Source organism: Cyclopterus lumpus, chromosome 11 (genome assembly GCF_009769545.1).
Source record: "Cyclopterus lumpus isolate fCycLum1 chromosome 11, fCycLum1.pri, whole genome shotgun sequence".
In the NCBI taxonomy this organism is placed as follows: Eukaryota; Metazoa; Chordata; class Actinopteri; order Perciformes; family Cyclopteridae; genus Cyclopterus; species Cyclopterus lumpus.
The window spans coordinates 10,562,226-10,579,013 of NC_046976.1; the positions used below are offsets into that span (position 1 = coordinate 10,562,226).

The 16,788-nt window shown below is 41.0% G+C and overlaps 2 protein-coding genes across 2 annotated transcripts; one reads left to right on the forward strand and one right to left on the reverse strand.

Moving 5' to 3' along the window:
• Positions 1–152: 152 nt before the first annotated feature.
• On the forward strand, positions 153–8,680 carry kat2b (K(lysine) acetyltransferase 2B). Its single transcript, XM_034546043.1, has 19 exons — positions 153–177; positions 876–1,136; positions 2,166–2,292; positions 2,392–2,537; positions 2,621–2,707; positions 2,801–2,982; positions 3,077–3,268; positions 3,490–3,593; positions 3,689–3,814; positions 4,451–4,584; positions 5,009–5,217; positions 5,297–5,423; positions 5,516–5,626; positions 5,962–6,105; positions 6,199–6,313; positions 6,446–6,476; positions 6,569–6,632; positions 6,711–6,795; positions 7,199–8,680. Exons 2-19 carry the CDS (start codon positions 936–938, stop codon positions 7,390–7,392), a joined length of 2,379 nt encoding a protein of 792 aa, XP_034401934.1. The 5' UTR covers positions 153–177; positions 876–935; the 3' UTR covers positions 7,393–8,680.
• A 1,417-nt stretch (positions 8,681–10,097) lies between these two features.
• On the reverse strand, positions 10,098–14,509 carry sgo1 (shugoshin 1). The gene is made up of 10 exons (XM_034546014.1): positions 14,394–14,509; positions 14,060–14,214; positions 13,670–13,878; positions 13,487–13,539; positions 13,339–13,403; positions 12,143–13,009; positions 11,914–12,039; positions 11,049–11,204; positions 10,624–10,813; positions 10,098–10,528 (listed from the first exon to the last, which is right to left on the reverse strand). Exons 2-10 carry the CDS (start codon positions 14,202–14,204, stop codon positions 10,369–10,371), a joined length of 1,971 nt encoding a protein of 656 aa, XP_034401905.1. The 5' UTR covers positions 14,205–14,214; positions 14,394–14,509; the 3' UTR covers positions 10,098–10,368.
• Between the last annotated feature and the right edge of the window lie 2,279 nt (positions 14,510–16,788).

Consider the following 16,788-nt stretch of genomic DNA (forward strand, 5'->3'; position numbering starts at 1 on the left):
ATTATAGGCTGCACAGTGGTGTAGTGGCTAGCACTGTCGCCTCACAGCAAGAGGGCCGCGGGTTCAATTCCCGGTCGGAGCGGTCCTTCTGTGTGGAGTTTGCATGTTCTCCCCGTGGCAGCGTGGGTTCTCTCCGGGCTCTCCGGCTTCCTCCCACAGTCCAAAGACATGCTGCAGGTTAATTGATCTCTAAATTGCCCATAGGTGTGAATGTGAGAGTTAATGGTTGTATGTCCCTACATGTGCCCTCGATGGACTGGCGGCCTGTCCAGGGTGTCCCCTGCCTTCGCCCTATGTCAGCTGGGATAGGCTCCAGCGCCCCTGCGACCCTAATGAGGATAAGCAGCATTGAAAATGGATGGATGGATGTTTGGTTATTATAGGTCATGACCTCTGAACTTGACATTGTATTGATATACACTTGTTATTCTTTAGACATCTCTGACCTTTAACCTGACCATTGTTATGCAATAATTATCTGAATCTGATTAGATCCCACGATTTCTTTTATTCAGGGGTTTTTAACTAATTGTTCTTCTATGTACAACAATGGTGTATGTCACTGCTTTAATGATAATTGTAATACTAGTCTATAAATTATTGAGTTTTAGTATTAATTTATTATGTTGCATGCAATTACAACTATTCACCAGTCATTGTGCGCTAAGATAGTTCCGCATGGCAATCCACATTTTTTCTATTACATTTGACCTTGAAATTTTGCTAGGAATGGTTGCATTTTGTGACCTTTCTCCTCTGAATTGTAGTGGATTTGGCCTATCCCATTTGAGTCCCCTAGCGGAGGAAAATGGGCCTACAGTGAGAAATTGAAAATAAGGATGAGCGCCATGTCTGATCCTCCGCTTGTGGAATAGAGCGGACGGCAGAGCGAATATTTCCCGGGCCGGGGGTCCCGTCGGGGTTCCGTGTGAATCATGGCCGACAGCGCTGGGATTCAGCAAGGTTCGCCGGCCATCGGTGCAGCGGGCCTGGTTCCGGCCGCACCTGGAGCCGGGGGGACGGAAGGCTCCGGCGCCGCTGGAGGATCCGCACGTATCGCCGTGAAGAAGGCGCAACTCCGCTCTTCACCTCGGCCAAAGAAACTGGAAAAACTCGGAGTGTATTCATCCTGCAAAGTATGATATTTTTTGCAGATGGCCGTCTTTTTAATCACAGCGGTTAAATTATTCACAATGAATCCTATTTCCTGGGCTTGGTTGCAATAGTTTACAAAATGCAAGCGCAGCAAAGGAAGCCATTGCCGCACTTCTTTTTTTTTTTTTTTTTTTTTTTTTCATTTTGCATGCACGAACCAATTATTGTAAGAGCAATATTAATAATCCAATCAATGCAAGCGTTATTGTTGCAGGACTATAATGCAGGGCCTTCCAGCTGTACGTTGTCCACTGTACAACGGTACTATGTTTCTGTCTAGGTGGGGGGTCGGTGAACGTAAACATTGGCTTGGCGCTGGTACTTGGGAGTAGCAGGCTGTGTGCACAACGGCTGCATCCCAGTGTGTGTGTGTGTGTGTGTGTGTGTGCGCGCGCGCTCGTGCGCGGTCTGAGGCTTTCCACGGGAAACGATACGGTGTCCCCGAGCCGACAACGACAAACAGAGGATTTTATTGTTTTTGTGCAGTATATCATCCGCAGAGAGGGACGGGGTCTTTGTTTTGACAGGGTGACAGCTGCTGGAGGGGCGGAGTTTGTTGTTGTTTCAGGCGCATGCGCAGTGCTGCAGCTCCAGCTGACGCTGACAGGCCTCCTCACTCTACCTCTTGATATTGTATAAAGTCAGTCAGTACAAATCTCCATTATTCTGAGCGGCATTGTCACTTTTTAAAATGTATTCATGCTGCCAAGGCCCATTTACTGTATATTAAAATAATACATTACTAGGGAAATATAGCCTACTGTTTATTTTACAGGCACTGGTTAAAAAGCAGATAAAGTATGCAGGTGACTGATAACCAGCAACTCCACCTGACAGTCACGAAGCACCATAACCAACATTACAAACACCAAATCATTTAAATTTCGGAAAACAATTCATATATGCTTATTTTTCTTCTTCCAATATCAATACAACTCTCATCAGTTTATTACTATTCACTATAGAATATGAATCATGTTCCACACTCATTTAAACTGTGCTTTGCCTAGGCTGAGGGAGCCTGCAAGTGTAATGGCTGGAAAAGTCAAAACCCTCCTCCTACACCCCCACGTACTGACCAGCCGTCCAGCACAGTCAACCTCCAGGAACCTTGCCGGAGCTGCTCTCACACCTTGGGTATGTCAGCAAGTCTAGGAAAGAAGCTACAGATGATAATAATAATAATAATTTTCAGTACAGGATATACCAATTTAAAATGTATTCTTTCCTCCCTAGGTGATCATGTGACCCATTTAGAAAATGTTTCTGAGGAGGAAATGAACAGACTTTTAGGTATTGTCCTGGATGTGGAGTATCTCTACACATGTGTTCACAAAGAGGAGGATGCTGACACTAAACAGGTCTACTTTTCCCTATTCAAAGTAAGCCTCCTCTTCTACATCAATATATACAAACACAGGATTTTACAAACCCGCATTGTGTACAAGTATTTTTAATTTTTCAGCTGTTGAGGAAATCCATCCTACAGATGGGTAAACCAATGCTGGAAGCACAGGAGAGTCCTCCATTTGAAAAACCCAGTATCGAGGAGGTAATCACATCTTCCATGTGCATCAACGCTTATCAACACAAATGTTTCATCGTGTCCACTTTCCCTTCTATATATTTTCTGTTTTGCAAAAAGGGGGTGAACAACTTTGTCCAGTACAAATTCAGCCACCTGCCCTCTAAGGAACGTCAAACCATCATGGAACTGGCCAAGATGTTTCTCAACCAAATCAACTACTGGCAGCTTGAAACGCCCTCTCAGAGACGCCAGAGGGTTCCTAATGAGGATGCAGCTGGATACAAAGCCAACTACACCAGGTAGCAGCACTACCAAGTGTACTGCCAGACATCCTGGTCACATGGACCAAACGTGTCTACAGTCATACTTGTTTGTGTGGTGTGCTCGTTACAGGTGGCTCTGCTACTGCAATGTGCCTCAGTTCTGTGACAGTCTGCCCCGGTACGAGACCACTCAGATCTTCGGCCAGACGCTGTTGCGTTCAGTGTTCACTGTGATGAGGAAACAACTGCTGGAGCAGGCGAGACAGGAAAAGGACAAGTTGCCACCTGAAAAACGTACACTCATCCTCACACACTTTCCCAAGTAAGAAAAAATTATCTCTGAGATTGAATGCAAAGTGATACACCACAACCGTAGTTTCCTATCAAGACTAACATATAATTAGCCACACAGCAGAGCCACTCGCTCATGCACTACACATGCATGGCCACCCTCAGTATCAAACGACACGATAAGCATTATGTATGCTTGACAACCATCATTAAAGCAGTTCTATCGTGGTTGTTTTGTTTTCTTTGGCTCAGGTTCCTGTCCATGCTGGAGGAGGAGGTGTACAGCCATAGTTCTCCGATCTGGAGCCAAGACTTCTTGGCAGGAGCATCAGGAGGGCAGATACCTATCCATACAGGTAACAGACACCCTCTTCAAGCTAACGTTAGACTGTGTAAGAATTGTCACTTGACATTTTCAAGACTAAATAATGTTCTCTCCGTTGCTCTGTAGTTATCAGTGCGCCCCCTGTGGCCAGGCCATTGTACTACAGCACCAGCCCTGTGACAGTGGACCAATCTACCTGCGGCAGTGTCAGCCCTGCCAGGAAAACAGTTTCTGTACTGGAGCCAAGCCCAGGTATTACAGTCAAACCTGTAATTACTCATACAGTTACAATAATTACACGTTATTACATCCCAACTTATAGTAAACAGTGGGCACTAGGGAAGGTCTTGTGTTTGACAAGTAAACCATGTTTATGCGTTATAGTGGCATTTGCAGCTGAACCTCCTTAGCTTACAAAGATTCATTGTCCCTATCCAATGACTTTAATTATATCAATTTATAACCAAATGTCCCAAAGTTTCAACTCACGCATTTCCTCAAATACTTATTTGAGTCTTGGCCTTAAAGCTATGTTAAGAAACAGAAGTAAAAAAATGCATCTAACATACTGATAGACAGACAGAATGGGACCATACATCATTTTAGTGATTACAGCTGCAATTATCTGTCAAAATGGCCGCTGTGAAAATGGCTTATTGGAGATGAGCCCATAGGAAGCTAACCTTAAATGCTGAATAACTTGTTTTAAGATGCACTACTAAACTGCTGAGAAGGTTTAAAAGATACATTTAATGAGGAAGATAAACAAAGATCAAACTTAATTCATCCCTAAGGAAATTTCTGTGCAGCAGTTGCAAAAGAAAGTGTGAAGAGTGCAAATATAAGTCTTAGATAACTACTTTCCTCTGTGTCCATGCATTGTCACAGTTGGAGAAAAGCGTAAACCCACTGAGCCTCTCCCCCATGAGGAAATCAAGAGACCTAGGGTAGTGGGTGACATCCCCGTGGAGCTCATCAATGAAGTCATGGCAACCATCACCGATCCTGCTGCCATTCCAGAGGTAACCAGTTCCCATTGACTTCCAGTTTGAGTTTGATGAAGAAAAAAGCTTTGTCAATGACATCAAACACTTTTTTAAATTTGGACAAAACACAATACTGTTTTTATATTAGCATTTTGCATGCCCAAAGTATGCTATAAAAATAATGTTATTCATTTGGCAGGAAATGCATTAGATGAAAGGAAGAAAAACACAATTATGTTTGACTACATTTGATTAACTTACTGCTGGCATTGCTTAATACTGTGAATGGTCTACTTGTAAGTTTAGGATACGGCATCATTTCAGTAACAGTGATGTGCAGTAGTGAGTAGTGGTCTGTTCACTCCTAATGAAGACAATGTTTATCCACATGTGTGATATATATTATATGTGTTTTGAACAAAGGTGACCATCATCGTTTAATACCTTCCTTCCTGTGCAGACCAGTCTGCTGTCAGCTCACTCTGCACGCGATGAAGCTGCTCGCCTCGAGGAGCGCAGGGGGGTGATTGAATTCCACGTTATTGGTAACTCCCTAAATCAGAAGCCCAATAAGAGGATCTTGATGTGGCTCGTCGGCCTCCAGAATGTGTTCTCTCACCAGCTGCCCCGCATGCCCAAGGAGTACATCACGCGGCTGGTCTTTGATCCGTGAGTGCATCTTTACCATCGCAGTCACAGATGTGTTGGAGGTACATTTTGACTATAAAACCTTGATTTTCTTTTACAGGAAGCACAAGACGCTGTCACTTATCAAAGATGGTCGCGTGATCGGAGGGATCTGCTTTCGAATGTTTCCATCGCAGGGCTTCACGGAGATTGTCTTTTGTGCGGTCACCTCCAATGAACAGGTCAAGGTGAGGGCACTTCTTTGTCTGTTAGCTCGTTGAATTCATGCTGTCTGATTGGTCAGTTTTGACCTTTGCCTCTTTTGGCTGTGTGGTTATAGGGTTATGGGACACATTTAATGAACCACCTGAAGGAATATCACATAAAGCATGAAATCCTCAACTTCCTCACTTATGCTGATGAGTACGCCATTGGCTACTTCAAGAAACAGGTAACATGTTATGTCCGTTAAAGTGCACGTACAATTTGTGTAATACTGTGGTGACTTTAGTTTCTACTGAACCGTGCATACATAAATATCTTTAAATGGCCTGCAAAAACAAAAGAACCATTTCAATTTAGACAATTATAATAAACTTGTTTTAAGATATTGTTTTGAACTTTGCTATTTTTGATACTGTGTAATCTGCTTTGTTTTACGCTAGTGACACACGTTTCTTCAAATAGACTTACTATTATTATTATTATTATTATTATCATCACTTGGAAGCATTTGTACAACTTTTATGTACAGCTGCACAAATACAGAAATCTCCTCCCTCTCAGGGTTTCTCAAAGGATATCAAGGTTCCCAAGGCCAAATACGTGGGCTACATCAAGGACTATGAAGGAGCCACACTCATGGGCTGTGAACTCAACGCCAGCATTCCCTACACAGAGTTTTCTGTCATTATCAAGAAGCAGAAGGAGGTATTTGTTTTTGCATTTAAATTGTTTCAATGCCAACCATTTCTGTTTTTGTCCCTGCATTCGCTACTTTTTCATCTCATTTGTCTCCCTCAGATCATCAAAAAGCTGATAGAGAGGAAGCAGGCTCAGATCAGAAAAGTCTATCCGGGGCTTTCCTGTTTTAAGGAAGGAGTTCGGCAGATTCCCATCGAGAACATTCCTGGCATACGTAAGTTGCTCACAATACTGACTACACACTATCTTACAGCTTCCTTTCACACCATGTTAGGTTTGTATTTCACATGTATGGATGTCTTTAGTGGGATATATGAGGTTCATTTTTGTTTCTTTATATCACAAGGTGAAACTGGCTGGAAGCCTGTGGGCAAAGGGTGAGTGTGACTCTCCTGTGCCTTCCCATTACTTCACCCAATGACTTGGCTTATTAACTTGATGTTGTTTTCTGTGACTTGCTGTACTTTAGAAAGGAATTGAAGGACCCAGATCAATTGTACAGCACTCTAAAGACTATCCTCCAGCATGTGAAGGTGAGGCTTAGACACACACAGTGTTATTTTAACACATACACACATCTTATTCTTACAAGACTGGTCATTCTGTCTTAGAGTCACCCGAATGCCTGGCCTTTCATGGAGCCAGTGAAGAAAACAGAGGCACCCGGGTACTATCAAGTAATTCGCTTCCCCATGGGTATGTATACAGTATACAGTATATATCTGGAGTACAAGAGTGGAACACACTTACTAATATTCAATGATTTACAATTATGAATGAGGAGTAAGACATTGCAGATGAGGTTCAAGGACACATCGGCAGGGCAGGTGCATGCTGGGATTGAACGCTGAACATTGATCTCCATTAGAGGAAATGCTTAACCTTTCTATTTATACTTGTTTACTATGCTCCACATTGAGAGTCCATTCAAAAAATGTTTGCACTTTTTTATAAGTATAATTTTTAGATCACAGTGCAGATCTTTTGGAATAAATATTCAGGCATGTGTCCTTTGTGCATTAAGAGAAGATCTCTTGGTTTGGTAGTGTACATATTTAATCAAGGGTCAAGAAACGACTTCCCTTTTCCCCCCTCACAGACCTTAAGACAATGAGCGAGCGTCTGAAGAGCAGATACTACACGACACGCAAGTTGTTCATGGCCGACATGCAGCGCATCTTCACCAACTGTCGGGAATACAACCCTCCAGAGAGCGAGTACTATAAGTGTGCCAATTTACTGGAGAAATTCTTCTACACCAAGATCAAAGAAGCAGGCCTCATCGAAAAGTAGAAGAGAGAAAGAAGTGTCTCCTCCCCTTAACAAAAGATGGGACTATACATGTTTAGGGTTAGGTTATGGGTCATGCAAAAGACATTTATATGCGTGGAGAAGTTAAGAATTGGACTACTGACTCTGGAGCGGTTAATTCAGAAATACATATCTTAATTTAAGAGATGCGAACGATTCTCATTTCAGCACTCTTTTGATGTTTGACGCATGCCAACCCAGATCCTGAATCAGTAGCTTGGACTGATATTAACACTGAGAGACGCATAAGGGAAGGCCTCATTGAAGGCCTCCGAGACTGGAGGCCTTAAGCAAAAGAAGCAAATTGTCGTTCTATTTCATCACATATCCCAAAGTCCCAGGGAAAACAGGGCAGTGGAAGGTGTCGTCGTGAGACATTCTAACCTGGACAGAAAACTTCTGTTATTATTTTTGTGGTCGACATTGAAAGGTAACAAAGATTGACGGCTGATTGGAGATTCACTCCCTCCATCTCTTCTCTCCTTGCTTTCCATACTTTCACCCCCTGCCTTTCTGAGTGTCTGCCTTTCCCTCTCAGTTGACTCAGGTAGAGTTGTGAAGAGCAGTAACCGCATCTACGTTGTATTATTACACAATACCTGTGAGGAACGTGACTGAGAGTTCAGGGTTTCCTGTCTATTTAACTTTGTTTGTGTTAATAAGGTCAAAGCTTGTCTGTGATGAGTTCATCCTGCCAAAAGAGGAATACGTACTTTAAATATGTACAGATTTGAATTTTAAAGCACTTATACCCACTGTATATTTGAAATGTGTAAATAACATATATTTTCTGTTTCAGAACAAAAAACAATCTTCTTTTCCCCAATAAGCCACATAGGGCAGTTTGACTATCGAAATGCACTTTCATTAAGTATTTGTTCAAATGTTTTTTTTCTTCTTTTCAGAATTTGTTTTCCACTTAAATTACCGCTGTTCACTAAGGACAACTTTCAATTACCTAGAATTTATTCTTATTTATGTTCTGTAATTTAAAAGAATTATGCTTAAGACAAGGTCTTAATTTATTCTTTCTTATTTCTTTCCTGCAAATGGAGATTGATAACTTTATACTTTGGAGATATATGAAAAGATTGTGCAATACTATGTAGTTTTGCTGTTTTGTAAAAAGGTGTTTGTACTTTTCAAACTTTAAGAAAAAAATACATTTTGTAATATGTCTGGAAAATGATCTCATGCTCTTTGTACAACTGGTTTTAATGACATAGTATTAGCCTATTTTATAGACTGAATAAAACAGAAGTGAGGCTAATTTAGTGTCTAGTTCTTCAACTCAAGGACGTAAACGGTTTCCTAGCCTTCACGTTACATTGCTTTCATTTGCTCTTTATTCTTGTATGTCTGATAAGGGAAACTGTTTTACTACTAATATAATTATAATATGGTACAGATTAGTTTTTCTTTTTGTAAGATTTTCGACTTCAGACCAGGAGTACACATTATTTTATTTGAGATAGTTGCAGGTGAAATGATAAGTGGACATGAAACATAGCTAGATATGTAAGATGTTGTTTGCCAGTTTTAATGATTGATTATTTTTGCAGTCTACAAAGCCTCCTGTAAATAATTAAAAAAGTCAAAAACATATACTATATAGCGTGTCAGGGAAAAAACATTCACATTATAGTATGTCGATAGTGTCATAGTGGTTTCAATAACCACAGATAAAATCCCTGCACACGAATTTCTTTTTAATATTATGATATTGTGGCTTTTTTTATTGTCATTACTTCAGACATGAATGAAGTGAATTTAAAGCTGCAGGGCAAAGACAATTCAGCAAACATGTCCTAAAAATTAAGTACTTTATTAAGCTTTGTCATTATTTTTTAATACAGCCCATATTTTACTTGAAATAAGATATTTATTTATTATTAGAGTATCTATTATTTATAATTCATCCATTTCATTATGAAATCTGAATTATTCAATTGAACGTTCTTTATTTGATTTTAAATCATAGCGCAATTTAGACATTATTTTGATGTTCTGGACCTTTGCATGAGAAAATTCTCTCTAACTCTAAAAAGAAAGTCATAAAATCTAAGTATAGCACTGCGAAAGAAAAATCAAGGCATCATATAGCATGGAGAAAAAGTCATAAATAAGTCAACGTATAGTAGTAGTATTAACATGATCAAAATTCATAGTATATTATGTCAAAAAACGTCAGAACAATCAACAATGTCATTGTATCGTACATACGATAAGAAGATATATTATGCCAAAAAGACACCAAAACCCTCCTGGAGCCGTATATATCTGACTGAGATGTTTCCATTACTTTATTAGTATGATTAGGTAGTTTAATAACTGGGCACAACGGGACCGTTGCATCATGTTATCAAGCAGCAGTCGGTCAGTGAGCGTGCAGAACAGTTGTTCTTTTCAGCTGACGTTAAATCAGACTTCCATAAATAAAACTACACAGAATCCACTACTTGCCTATACGATGATTAAATGCAAACTTAAGGTTACAATCATTTCGACATGTATAAATATTGGAACTAAACTTTTAACTTTAAACAAAATGTTGGTGTTTAAGTTTTATTGGCCCTAAATGTCACTAACTAGATTAATACACTTTTATATATTTAAGACCCAGCAGACTTCAGTGTCACGCTACCACAGCCAGTCATATAAACTTGTATATAAATGCAATAAAGAAATTCAAGAAACAGCATTTATTGTCACATAATACAGTAGAAAATAAGAAATAGAACTGAAGTAAGATGCTGACCAATAGAATTGGCCATCTTAATAAAATAGCCATTAATACATTTAGCTAGTGAAGAGGAGAAAAGCTTTACAGCCAACAAGTAAGATCTACTGATCACAGTTTTGTTTCAAATTAAAATAAAATACAACCTTGAGTGAAAAAACAAAATGATCACTTGTCAAACCTAAAAAATCAGATTAAAACTCACAAGCCAGTCGCCTTCAGCGACATCCCACAAATGACTCATTGTATTTATCAAATGGCAGCTGGCTGCTAATTGAATTCCTTGATTTCTGCACAGACCTCCTGCCAGAATGTTTCTTGAAAATAGGAGAACGGAGGAACTGCAAGTCTGTGAACTTGTCTCCACGCCGAAGCTTCCTGTTAACATGACAATGTGACAATGTTGAGCATTCAAACATGTGAACATATCTGAAATCGTTTACACCAAGAGTAACATCAATATGTGAACTTACGCATTTAGCGTGGGTTCCTTGTAGTCCACCACCATGGTGCAGCGGCGCTTGCGAGGAGGAACCGGAGCGCAGCATCGGGCATCAGAGGACCGTGAGCCATCATGGGAGAATTTGCGATAGGCTGCAGGGGACAGATTGGTCACATCACACAGACTCGAGCCCCGCCCTGCTGTCCTTACACCGAGCCCACCTGTGGAAACGTGATGAAAGATGTGATCCAAAAGCAAGAAAAAGAAAAGCAGGTGTGTATTCATGTGCGCCCACCAGTGAGAAACTAAGACTTTGCAGGGAAGAAAATGCATTGGGAAGTGACAAGGTGATGATGTGATCTGGCCACGCCTCCTGAGTTGCCCACTGATGTGACAAGTTTTTACTGTATTTACGCAGTCGTACTGTGAGATTATTCTTTGGACAAGTAAACGTACGTTTCTTGCACTTCTTGATCCTCTGGGGTGTTTGGTGAGCGTCACCAGACGAACCGCCAAAATTAGACAGGACATTGTCTATTCTCATCATCTCCACTTCAACCAGAGGGCTGACAGGCAGCAAACAATCCTTCTCATTAGCCCGTCTCGGAGGCTCTGAAAAACCAGGATAAACAAAAACAAATTACGACCTTGCAAAAACAGATACTCAAGTGCAAGAAAGAGCCATGACACAATTCACAGGGACGTCTTTGTTAAATATCATACAGTAAGGTCATCATGAGAGAAGAGGTTAACACCAAGCTACATTTTTGGGTTGCATTTAAGAAACTGTGCCTCAGCGAAATTGAAAACATCACGCAGGAAAAGAACAACAAATATAAGATGTGCTTTACATTTTGTGAATTTTATAAAATGCAATGGTTGCTGCAGTCCTAAATTAATGAATTTAGCAGGAATCTGAACTAAAACCTTTTATGACTGGCCAACCTGGATGTCTATAAAGTATCGTCTGAGATCGCACATGAGTTTGCATTTTTGCTCTTCCGGTTCCCTCATCTCAAAATTCAATGGGATTTTTAAAATGTTTTTGTTAGATGCCTGAAATAAGGTCTGTGGTTTGATCCGACTTGAGACATTTAAATGTGTTGATCTATGATATAAAACACGGCAGTAAATACCCCGCTTGAGAATTTCAAAGCTTATACGCATCTCAAATAAAGGTGGCTGCTAACGAGTGTCTAAATGAGACTCCAAAACACCATCTAGTTTGTCTTTACAGGTTTGTTGTGTATACTCATGCTCATGCATTACAGCCTGAGAGCCATAATTACAATGCTCAACATGTTCCTGACCATTTACTCACCGTGGTGATTGTCCTGTCTCAACAACGCTGTCTCCGGACTGTTCGAGAAGCTACAGCCAGGGGAGTGATGAGCTTCTATCTTTTCAGGCTCTACATCCTTAGGACTTGACTCTTCATCTCTAAAGACTACAAAACACAACATAATTAATTAAAATTATAAATATAACTATAACCATCTATACTCTAATAAACCCCAAAATAAACAAAGATTAAGTTAAGAACAACAAACCCAAAAGCTCCCCAGAGATCTCTTGTTTTGGTGGAATGATTTCTTTCTCTCGGACGACTTTAGAGTGCCGGCCTCTACGAGTGGTGATCCCTTTGGTCTGGTTGGGGGAAGTCTGTGGCCGTCGGCTCTTCTGAGGTATATAAAGACTGTCCTCCGATTCAGAGGCTGTTGATGACGAGCTGGATTCAATCCGTTTAGAAACCACAGGTGTAGCCTCAGTTTGCAGAGTCTCTTCGCTAATGAGTGTGGACGACTGATTGTCCTCTGCCTTGGCTCTAAACGGTGTGACGTGAACCGCCCCTTCACAGTCAAAGTCAAATGTGTCATTAAAACCCAGTGAGCTGTTCAGCTTGTTCCCTTGTGACGCCATTGCTGTTTGGGCCCGTGTGGCTGACCGGTCCCGACTCTTGGAGCGAGCTTTGGGTTTGGGATTCTCCCAAGGTTTCTTCAAAGGGACACGGTCTGGTTTGCGGCCTCTCTCTACTTTCTGTGTAGCCGATTCTGGTTTGGTTCGGGGCTGCTGCTGCTGGGCTTTTTTCCTGCTGGGCCGCTGCTGGTTGTTGCTGTTTTTGGGTGGGACAGGTTCAGGAGTAGAATGCAGAAAATCCTCAGTGCCAACGGGGTCCGCGAAGTCTGTTTCTGTTCCTCGCTGTGGCTGATTTTTATTTTCAAAGTCACTGCAAATAGGACTTGCTATCAAAGTACTCAAGCCTGTGATGGGGTCGCCCTCACTCATCAATTTCTTTACTTGCACACGTTCAGACCTCCTCCTGCTGCTTCTATCCGCATGGCGACGTCTCACACTCACCGTAGATGGCAGCACAACCTGCTGGTCAGAATGTACATTCTTTTCGGAAGGCATACGGTCTGTAAAATAGAAGGAAAAAAAAGAGAACAAAAACATTACCATTACAACAGCTTAGTTTTTTGGATACATGCGATTTCCAATTTCTTCAAGGAATTATTCAACTAGGTGATCTGAAGAATAGCCTACATTGAAATGTATTCTGTTGATCGATCTACAAATAAAACTCTTGGCAGAATGCTTAACAATTGGTTTAATTACTTAACTAACAAAATTGTATAAAAGTACTGAGCTGACAATAAGTTAACTATTCTGGCTAATGTGTAATATTAAGAGTGATGATAATAGTAGTAGTAGTAGTAGTAGTAGTAGTAGTAGTAGTGTATAATACCTGCACAGATGGGTGAGGATTTGCACACAATGGGCTTATCAAGATTCTGGCTGGACGGCTTTCTCCTGTAAATTGAGAGGTCCTGATAAAATCATAAACCTCAGAAAAAAGGATGTCATCAAAGTTTTATCGGTTTTCAAAAAGTTACCTTGCTGAATCCTCATGGCGTTTGGGTTCCACAAGGACATTTGGAGCTTTAGTCTAAGTCAACACAGAAATAAAAAATATATATAATTTCCTTTACGAAGGCACACGGTAACATTACTTCGAAATAATGTAAGCCAGGATTAGTTCATCAACCAAGGACAGATCACAGGTCTCCCCGGTGTACCTGTGAAGCACTCGCTGCAAGAGCCTCCTGCTCTTTGAGCTTCTTCCTGAGCAGAAGCAGGTGAAGGAACAGTGCCTGCTGCTCCCTTTTCAGCTGCAGGATCACTGCATTAGCCTGTCTCCCTTTTTCCTTTTCAGCTTGCAAGACAACCGCCAGCTCCTTGTTGTTCAGCTGGACACCCTTCAGAATAGTGTGAATGGAATTAACCACTGGGAGAAAACATGGGAGCGGATGTTACTTGCTTGTTTATGCATTTCAACATATCTCCTGCATCTGACAATGGCATCATGGTATAGGCACTAAGCTCTTAGTCTACATGACTGTGGGGGGAAGAGCTAAACGTCATTTAAGTTACGCTTGTTCAAGTGATAACATGACACACTTCCTTACCACTGCTGTTGTTGATCAGCTGGGCCCGTGCTCTTCTGGGGGCTGAAGCACGAGCCAGCCGTGTGTTCCTCTTCTCCTTCATCCTCTCCTTGATGTCCTCCAGACTCTGCTGAAAGGACTTCTTCTGGGGCCGTTCTTTCACCATGGCTTCGGATCTGCGATTAATTCAAATTAGTTTTCTTACCGTTATCCACGTCAGCAAAACAAACGACTGTGTGTGTGCTCGCTGGGTTAGCATGCTACTTAACGTTAACGTACGCGGATATAACACACGTAATAACACAGTAGCTGGAGGCGGCCGTCATATTTGAAAGCAACCTAAAAGCCAACTTACCGACACGTGTGAACCACCAAGCTGTTTGGTGTGTACCAAAAGATGTTGGTGACTGAAGTTAACACAATCCGTGTTAACACATCATGTCCGACTCTCCGCTCGTTGACTTTCGAATGTTGAGCCGCGGCCGTTGATTGGAAGGAGGTTGAACTACGTCACTTCCTTTGAGTGAAACTACCGCGCGCTAGATGGCGCTAATGTATAGCAAGATCTTATTATTAATTTACGTTTCCTTGCTCAGTTACAGAGGTGTAACTGATTTTGTCAATATTATTCGTCTGTATATTCGGATCCGTTGAGACGAAGCAGTAAAGCAGCACAAAGCACACCAGCTATATAAATATGCGTATTGCCTGTTCAATAATCCTCTTTTCACCTTTTTCTGTCTGTCGTTCTGAACAAGAAGCAAAGTGGAGAACAGACCTTATGAAATGGAGGTCGGCAATATAGATTTCTTTCTCTACATTTTCTAAATTGTAAATTAGGTAAGTACTCATCAAGATTCAGGCTCATTTGGCACAAAATAATCACTAATTTGTTATTTATAATTTACTGCTGAAGATAGCTCTCTAAATGGCTCTGCTGCATGTCCTATAGAGCTGATAATTGTGTTAATCTAAAAACTCACCGCAATGTTTGAGTCGTATTCCTTGAGGTTTTCAAAATTGGATGCCACAATAGCTCAGAAAGCAAGTAAATTATTAGACGAATGCACATTTTTATTTGAGCCAGTAAGTCTTATGACTCTATGCTTCTCCAATGTCCAGCCTTCTGTGTTGTTGTTGTTGTTGTTGTTGTTGTTGTTGTTGTTGTTGTTGTTGTTCTGAAATCATTACACTGGCTCCCCATCCCACTCAGAATTGAGTATAAGCTCTCCCTCCTCACTCATCAGTGCATTCACGGACATGCCCCCTAATACCTAAAATAACTACTCACCCTCCACACCTTCTCATTCACCCTCCGTTCTGCAACTAAAAACACCCTCCAAGTCCCCAGAACCAAGCTCCGCACTATGGGCGATCAGGCCTTTTCCTCTGCCGCTCCGAGGCTGTGGAACACCCTCCCCGACCACCTGAGGGCCCCACAGACTGCAGAGGCTTTTAAACGTGACCTGAAAACTCACCTTTTTAAGAAAGCTTACTGCTAAAATATCCTTTATAGGCTCTGCTTTTACATTTATTTTAAATTTATCTTAAACATTTTCTTGTTTTATTTTTCTGCTCTGTAGCACTTTGAGATTGTTAAAATATAAAGTGCAATACAAATAACATGTATTATTATTATTATTATTGTTGTTGTTGTTGTTGTTGTTTTACATAGGGCCTACAGTATATACACTTGACTTTATGCACACACAGAGCTTTCTTAAAGCCCTGTTTCCATGCCGAAAGTAGACTACTATTCTTTCACTTCTCAGGGTTTTTTTTCTCCAAAAAATGTTCTGTAAATATTGGATTACCCTGAATACATCATCATGAGCCCATTTACTTTCACAACTCAACGTCAAGCAGGCATGTCTTACTTGGCAGAGTGCAGGGGAGAAACTCACACCTTTCCTTGCTTGGCATTGCAGCTAATGTAACATCCATTTGGACCTTCTGTCAGTGAGGACCCAAGAAAGTGTCCATGAAAGCCAACTAAATGGCATATTGAGGCTACGGGAGGAGTTTGGTAAAGCTTGGGTGCTGTCAGTGTCACCCGCTGAAAACAAATGACTTCAACAGCTTCAGCTGTAAAACAGGCAAGACCCTTAAGTAAAGCATACGCACAGCTCTGGATTTAACTGACTTTTCTCACAAATATTTGACGCTTTGTGATCTCAATAGGAATTTATTATAATGCATATGTAAGGTTGCGTGGCAGTTAAGCTAACTAATAAATACAATGTTATGTCAGTTGCAAATCCCTAAACTAAAGCTAACATGTTTTTTTAGTAACACCTTTAGTAAGGTTAGGTGTCTGAGTAATGACTCACTATTTTAAAAATAAGATCGCAAGATTCTGTTTTCCTAAAAGGTGTGTTATTCTGAAAAAAGCAAATAAACCTTATAGCTGTTGCCTAACAACAGAGAAATAGTAAGTGCTGTGTTTTGTGTGTTTTGTGAGTCTGCATTAGAAATAAAGAGAGAGAGAAAGAGAAGGATAGACAGCCAGAGAGACTCCAGGTTTTAGCTCAGCTTGGACAAATCCATCACATCATCATTTCATGCCACCCCTGACTATTCACGTGTCAAGACAACTGGAGACAACGTGTTATCACAGGTGCAACATAAGGACAGAATAACTGATTAAAATGGACGGAGCATTGTGGCAGCCAGAGAAATTAGGGCACACGAACATCCACACGGATGAATACGTTGCCTTTTTTAGTGCAACAGAATCCAGTACAAGTTTA